Here is an 8,520-nt window from a genome sequence, read left to right as displayed (position 1 = left end):
AGAGTTTTCAGTTAGAAACATTGTGTGTGTTTTTTTGTTTTGTTTTGTTTTTTTGCCTTGGATCTCATGGAGGAAGGAAGTCCTATAGGAAGCTATACATATAAGAAAAAAATGATGGGAAACAAAATACTACATTATGAGCTGATCCAGTAGGGACTGATGAGATGGCCTCATCTTCTCTACTAAATTTCTCTCCCTCCAATCAATTACCAAGCTAAGGAATGGACATAGTATACAGCAATATAGCACATACTAGTATATATTTTGCAAACATTGTTTTCCTAGTCTCTTGTTTGTGTTTTAATTTTTATAACCATGTCTTTTGAACTAGCAAAGTTAAAATTTTTATGAAGTCCAATTTTTTTCTTTTTAAAAATTTAAGAATGTGGTAAAATATACATAATATAAAATTTACCATGTTAACTAATTTTAGGTGTATGGTTCAGTTGTACTATCATTACCAACATCTACCTCCAGAACTTCTGTCTTTCCCAACTGAAATGCTATATCCATTAAACACTAACTTTCCATTCCACCATGCCCCTCTGTCTCTGTCAGCCATCATTGTACTTTTAGTTTCTGTGAATTGGAGTACTCTAGGAACCTCATATAAGTGGAATCAGACAGTACTTATTTGTCCTTTTGTGTCTGGCTTACTTCACTTAGACTACTATCTTCAAAGTTCATCTGTGTTGCAGCCTGTGTCAAAATTTCCTTCATTTTTAAACACTGGCTAATATTCCATTTTGTGTATATACCACATTTTATCTATTTATTTATTTAGTGTGGACAAAGTTGCTTTCACCATTTTGGCTATTGTAAATAATGCTGCTATCAACATGAGATGTACAAATATCTGTTCTGGTCCTTGCTTTCACTTCTACTAGATTTATACTCAGAAGTGGACTTCCTAAATCATATGGTAATTCTACGTTTTATTTTTTGAGGAGATGCCATACAGTTTTTCACATAACTGCCCCAGTTTACATTCCAGCGGTGTACAAGGGTTCAAATTTCTCCACATCCTAGCTAATACACTTTTTTTTCTTTTTATAGTAGCCATCCTAATGGTTGTAAAGTGGTATCTCATTGTAGTTCTGATTTGCATTTCCCTAATGATTAATGATATTGAGCCTTTTATGTGTTCATTGGTCAGTTGCATATCTTTTTTTGGAGAAATGTCTGTTTAAGTCCTTTGCCCATTTTAAAATTGGGTTTTAGTTTTCTTGTTGAGTTGTAGGATTTCTTTATACATTCTGCGTATCAGTCCTTTATGAGATATTTGATTTGCAGATATTTTCACCCATCCTTCGGGCTGCTTTTTTACTTTCTTGGTGGTGTCGTTGGATGCACAGAAGTTTCTAATTTTTATGAAGTCCAACTTACCTATTTTTTCTTTTATTGCCTGTGCTTTTGGTTTCAAAATCCAAGAAATCATTGACAAATCCTATTACATTAAGGTTTTCCCCTATGTTTTCGTCTAAGAGTTGTGTCTTATGTTTAGTTTTGTGTCTTGTGTTTAAATATTTGATCCATTTTGAGTTAATTTTATTTATCTGTTGTTGTTAATTCTCACCTTAGGGAATTTTTCCATTAATTTTTAGACAGAGTAGAAGGGTGGGGGAGAGACACACAGAAATATCCATGTGAAAGAGACATATTGATTGGTTGCTTCCTGCACACACCCAACCAGGCCTGGGAATCGAGCCTGCAACCAAGGTACGTGCCCTTGATTGGAATCAAACTTGATACCCTTCAGTCTTCGGGCCAATGCTCTATCCACTGAGCCAAACCAGCCAGAGCTTGAGTTAATTTTTATATATGGTATTAAGATAAGGATCCAACTTAATATTTTTGTAAGTGGATATCCAGTTTTCCCAACAAAATTTTGTTGACTGTCCTTCCCCATTGAATGGTCTTTGCGCACTTGTTGAAAATCATTTGATCATATATATGAGGTTTTATTTCTGGACTTTCTATTTTATTCCTTTGGTTTATATGTCTGCCTGTAGACCAGTAACATATACTTGTTACTATTTTTGACCTGACAGAGTCACCAAGACTATTTATTGGTGTAGTAGAATTTTGGTTTTTGGTTTTTGTTTGTTTGTTTTGTTTCTTAATGAATGATGGTAATAAAATAGGAAAAATACATTGGGGGAAATCCTTAACCTCATACCATATACAAATATTAATTTAGGATGAATCCTGGTCCTCAACAGAAAAACAAAACTTATAAAGATGCTATTTTTTTACTTTAGGGTATGCAAAATTTCTTAGGATAGAAAAATAATAATCAAAATAGAAAAATTAGATAATCTTTATTTCACCAAAATGAAACACTTCTGCTCGTCAAAACAGCATAAAGAAAATGGAAAAATATTAGAGACTTAGAGAAATTGTTTTTCTATCTACTTATCATCTATTAATGATCTGACAATGACTTGTAACTAGAATACATAAATAATTCCCACATGTAAATAACAATCTAATAAAAAATTGGGCAAAGGACTTGACAGTGTTCTTAACAACATCAACAGTAAAGATATATACAAATTGCCAGTAAGACCATGAAAAGGTGCTAATGTCATTAGTAATCAAGGAAATGCAAATCAAAGTCAAAGCTGAGTAGCACTTCACACTGCTATAATAAAGATTTTTAAAAGTCAACATCAAATATTGGTAATTACACAGGAGTGTAGAATAGTACAACCACTTTGGAGACTTTTAGCAGTTTCTTAAATAGTTCATATGCAACATCCTCATGATCCATCCTACTCATCAGTATTAAAATGAAGCATTTGTTTACAAAAGTAATTGTGCAAGAATATTTATAGCGACTATGTAATTATTTTTTAAATGTAATTTAATGTTTTCAAAATAATCCTGTGGCAAGGTAGAATTGATAGCAAAATCTCTGAGTTGTAAGCTTTTTGAGGCCAGTCTATCTTATTACTGCTTTATTTCCAGTGCCAACCTTAAGACTTGACTAACTTGTCATATACTAGGTGTTTCATTTGAGAATCATCAGTTTGAAATGTGAGGGGATATGAAAAGAGAGCAGACAGCCCTGAATTGGCCCTTGGTAGTATTCATAGCTAACAGAACAAGCAGCGAAGCAGAAAAGACGTGGTTGAATTCTGAAAACTAGAATGTGTATTTTTAAAAACCAAGGATTGAGAGGTGTTTTTTTATCACCCCCCACCCCCCAAAAAGGAATAGTAAACAATTTTTGATATAATAGCAGGATAAGAAAAAAGTGGAAGCATTGGTGGTGAGAGTACTTTGTCAGAAGTATGCTTATAATAGAAATTAGATTCCAGAGACCTAAGGTGGTTATGGTTATAAATCACCAACTTAAGGAAAGAATTATATTAATAGCATAGAATTCAAGAGACAGTAGTTTGTTTGTTTTTTAAATATATATATTCTTTTTTATTTCAGAGAGGAAGGGAGGGAGGAGAGAAAGAAATATCAGTGATGAGAGAGAATCATTGATCAGCTAACTCGTACACACCCCCTACTAGGAATTGTGCCCGCAACCCGAGCATGTGCCCTGCTTGGAATTGAACAGTGACCTCCTGGTTCATAGGTCAGCACTCAACCACTGAGCCACACTGGCAGCGCAAGAAAGTGTTTTTGTGTTTTTTTTGTGTGTGTGTATGTTTGTTTTTTTTTTAAAAAGACATATAAATGAAGGCCTAAGCAGGCAAAGAGGGAAAAGGTGCACAAGATGGGATTCAGACACAGACAAGATCTCTTGGATATCTAGAAGGAATTGGGGTCAAAAGCAAAACATGAAGGCTTGAAGCTTTTTAAAGGCAGTTTACCCGTTTGAGATAGAAAAAGAAGTGCACAGGGAAGACATTCAGATACAGGGAAGCAAATAAATGTGGAAGCGTTGTCATTATCCATCTAGTTCTTTGCCCAAATGAAGAAGAAAGGAATGAAGGGAACTTTAAATAAGGTTTATAAGAATAATTCTTAATCTGTAGGAGAAGATTGTCAGGGTGTGTGGAAGGACTCCAGTATCATTTGAAAATGTTCCACATGTGATTCTGGATTCGGGTAATACCCTTCTTGCTCCCTTTGAGAAGCACTCATGTCAGCAGAGAATTAGCAAGCATGGATAAAAGAGTTTGTTAAGAGTTTAATTGAACTTTAGGTAAAATTTGTGGTGCTTTAGTCTGTATAGTAGCAATTATATGAGGGTGTTAATTTCTCCCCTTCGTTCTCAAGATGCTTGTTTAATAACAGATATTACCTTACTGATCTGTTTATGTGTGTATTTTTTATCTACCTGATAGAAACAGAAAACATTCAAAACTGTCAACTATACAAAAACTTCATGAAATCAATTCAGTAGCTCACAACCAGTGTTTTTCTTTTTTAATAGACTGGAATAGATTAGAAAATATTGATGTGCATTGTTTGCAGTAAGAAGTATTTGTGGTGCCGAAACCGGTTTGGCTCAGTGGATAGAGCGTCGGCCTGCGGACTGAAAGGTCTCAGGTTCGATTCCGGTCAAGGGCATGTACCTGGGTTGCGCGCACTTCCCCGGTGGGGGATGTGCAGGAGGCAGCTGGTCGATGTTTCTCTCTCATCGATGTTTCTAACTCTCTATCTCTATCTCTCTCCTTTCCTCTCTGTAAAAAATCAATAAAATATATTTTTAAAAAAACAGAAGTATTTGTGGAATTTTTAAATATGTATGTATGTATCTGAGTTAGGTGGAAAATATATTTCTTAATGTGAATTGCCATTAGAACTGTTCAAAATCCACTGGAGGTTGTTTTGATAAATGAGAGTGGACATTATAAAGTCTCTTTCATCTCTTTGTAGAATTCATTAAGTTTAGTGACATATCAATTAAACACATATATGTATTTTGTGTTTATATTTAAAGATATATGTATATATTTGTGTGTGTACTTTATTTTCTTATTAGGTGCAATGGATGAGCTTCATAGTCTGGATCCAAGAAGGCAAGAATTATTGGAAGCTAGATTTACAGGAGTTGCAACTGGGAGCACCGGGAGCACTGGGAGTTGCAGTGTTGGAGCTAAAGTGAGTGAAATTATCTGTATTTGACATTCTTTCCTTATATTAAATGGTCTAAAATATATTTTATGCTTAACAGAAAAATATCATACATAATAAAAGGCTAATTTGCAAATTGTCCCCCTCAGGAGTTTGACCAACTGGGAGGTCGACCACTCACTATGACGTGTGCTGACCACCAGGGTGTGGCATGGAACGAAGGAAGGCCCCGATTGCCGGCCACGCCTAGGGGCCCTAACCGTGCATGAATTTTGTGCACCAGGCCTCTAATTCCTTACTATAATTTTTATAATGTATAGAAAAAAATTCAGTGTTTATGAACCATATTTTTTATATAGCATATATATCATTTCAGGGGCATTATGATATAATTCAGCATATTAGGTTTCAGTGGTAAAAAGGAGTATCTTTCTCCTGTTACATAATTTTTACCTTTCTTATCCTCTGTTTCTCTCTTGTCCCTATTATGCATATTCCTATCTGTACATTAATCCACTGCTTCTGACTACAGCAAAAAACTCCATAGTGTATCTGTTTGTTTTTCACTGATAGACATTAGGTTGTCTTCAACTCCCCACTGCCTCACACTGCAGTGAGTTTCTTGTACTTGTTCTCTTTTAGAGCTTTGTGAGTAGTTATTTAGGGTATATTCCCAAGAGCAGAACTGCTAGAACATAGGGTATGTGTAGACTTAGGTGGAGTAAATAGTACAAGACTACTATTCAGAACAGTTGTACAAAACCGGTTTGCACTTTCAGCAGAGTGGAGTGCATGAATGTTTTTATATCCCCACATTTCATATTCACCGGCATCATACAGGTTCATCATTCTTGGTAGTCTTATAGGTATGAAATAATGTCTCATTGTTTTCCTTATATCACCAGTTACTTTGAGCATTTTATTCTATTTAAAATAAATTTTATTTTTATTCTTTGGATGATCTCTAAGAAAGAATAAAAGTCTTGAAATAGCAATCTTTACAAATAGTTAGAACTGCTTGACAAAGAAGCTTGAAAACTAAAATTGGGTCTAGTGAATCCTGATGGTATTCTAAAAGTTAAATACTTCTTCCCCAACCCTGCTCCACTAAGATATTCTACAGTTTCTTCTATTTCTTTTATAGTTTTACTGTCATATTTGCTCTTTAGTCCATTTAGGCCTCACCTTTTATATAATGTTGATAGGGATCCAGTTTTATTTTTTTCCGTGTAGTGAACCAGTTTTATCAGTAACTAGAGGCCCAATGCATGAAATTTGTGCACGGATGCAGTCCCTAGGCCTGGCTGGTGATCACAGTGTGAGCATCTGGCGTGGAAGGGCAGGCAGCCCTGCCCCCTGCCACCGCCACTGATCGCCATCTGCAGGGCGTTAGATGGGGGCTGGGGCCCCCGTCACCGCCGCTAGTCACCGTCTCTGTGACGATTGGCAGGGTGATTGGGCTCCCATTTGCACCCTCCTTGGCCTGGCGCCACCCATTCACCTGCTCTACCATCCCACTGCGGTCCTGCTCTTGTCAGGGCCCATCCAGGTCGGCAGCACCTCCACTGCCGCCTGCTGCCAGCACCGCGTCGCTGAGGCCCACCATGTTCTGCGCCACCCCTTGTTTTCGTGCATGTCATAGTGAGCGGTTGAACTCCTGGTCGAACAGTTTGCATATTAGGCTTTTATTATATAGGATGCTTCTTAAATCTTTTGTATTTTTCCATTGATTTGTGATGCCAACTTTAACATATATTAAGTTGCCATATATATATATATAGATATATAGATATATAGATATATATACCCATCTGTCTCTGAAATTTCTCTTATGTTCCAGTGCTCTGTTTTCTAGTACCAGTATCACAGTAAACACACACACACGCACACACACACCACACACACACACAAAATCTTCTTTTGTAAAGTTGATTTAGTTATTATGGACCTTCATTTCTTCATAAAATTGAGCATCTCTTCATTTGCTTGTTAGCATTTAGGGATTCTTCTTCTATAATAACTTATTTGTATCTTTTTCCTTAAATGATTTAAATGGAATTTTTATCTTGGATGCATTGAATTTATAGAGTAATTTGGGGAGTACTGAATTTCTATAAGTTTAGCTTGTCCCATTTAAGTACATGAAATGTCTCCACATTTATTGTTTCTTCAGTGTAGTTCTTAGGAATTTTTGGCTAGTTTTGTGGATTTTTTGTCTAATTCCTGAATACTTTCAAGTTTTTGTGACTGAAGTATTTATTATTATATTTTGTACTTAGTTATTGCTTATCAGGAGGCTTTTGATTTTTATAGGTTGGTCTTTTTTTTTTGTATGTAACAGTCTTGCTGTTGGTTTTTCTAAAAATAAATAAATAAATTATGTTCCAAAAATGAGTTTTATTTCTTACACCACAGTATATTTATTCCTTGTAGTGGTCATCAACTTCAGTACTTTGTCTTGTTCAAGAAAAATTTAATGTTTCTCCATTAATTGTAATGTTTGCTATAGGTTTTATGTCTATTATCATGCCTAAATTAAAGGAGAACTTTTCTATTCCTTGTTAGTTAAGAGGTTTGTTTGTGTGTGTGTTTGTTTAAAAATCATAAATATTGTTGAACTATATGAAGCCCTTTTTTTGTTCTTGGTTGAAAGACATAAAATTTTTCTCCTTTTATTTAAGTGAATTATATTGTTCGATTTTTTAAAAATGTTGAACCTGTTTGCATTTTTAGGATAAACCCTACTAGGTTATGATACACTATTTTCAAAATATATTTATTGGACTTAATGCATGATTAACTATTTTATTTAGGACTAGAGGCCCAGTGCACAAAATTCGTGCACTGGTGGGGAAGGGGGTCCCCTCAGCCCGGCCTGCACCTTCTTGCAATCCGGGACCCCTCGCTCCTTACTGCCTGCCTGCTCGCTGCTCCTTACCACTCGGCTCATTGCTCCTTAGTGCTGCCTCAGAGGCAGGAGAAGCTCTTGTCACCACCGCTGTGTTTGCCATCCGTGAGCCTGGCTTCTGGCTAGGCGGTGCTCCCCATGTGGGAGTGCACTGATAACCAGGGGGCAGCTCCTGCATTGAGCTTCATAGTGACCAGTCGTTCCGCTATTTGGTCTCTTTGCATATTAGGCTTTTATTATATAGGATGTGTGTGTGTGTTTACAGAAGAAATAGATATACAGACCTGAAGAGTTCAGTGAGTTTTGACAAATGTGTATACTTGAAGTAATCCACATCCCTCTCAAGATACAGAACATTGTCATTATCTTACTTTATCTGTTTTATAAATCAGTATCACACTAGCCCCATAAAATGAACTGCTTCTCCTTTTACTATTTTCATTTTTTTAAATGTCTACACTAATAAAAGAGAAAAATGGTAATTGGCGTACAACGCTACCCTTTTCATTGGCTAATCAGGGCTATATGCAAATTAACTGCCAACTAAGATTGGCAGTTAACTGCCAACTAAG

The 8,520-nt window shown here is 35.9% G+C and overlaps 1 protein-coding gene across 1 annotated transcript in view; it reads left to right on the top strand.

Annotated features, from left to right (window-relative positions):
• The first annotated feature begins 4,947 nt into the window (after positions 1–4,947).
• The window catches only part of TLK1 (tousled like kinase 1), a 108,604-nt gene continuing 105,031 nt past the window's right edge, over positions 4,948–8,520 (top strand). Inside the window, exon 1 of the mRNA XM_006766551.2 lies at positions 4,948–5,067. Within this exon, the coding sequence (XP_006766614.1) occupies positions 4,954–5,067 (114 nt within the window). The 5' untranslated portion in view covers positions 4,948–4,953. The remainder of the gene's footprint in view (positions 5,068–8,520) is intronic.

Source organism: Myotis davidii, unplaced genomic scaffold (assembly GCF_000327345.1).
Source record: "Myotis davidii unplaced genomic scaffold, ASM32734v1 scaffold59, whole genome shotgun sequence".
Lineage (NCBI taxonomy): Eukaryota > Metazoa > Chordata > Mammalia > Chiroptera > Vespertilionidae > Myotis > Myotis davidii.
The sequence above is the reverse complement of the archived record's forward strand: the minus strand, read 5'-3'. Positions and strand labels throughout refer to the sequence as shown.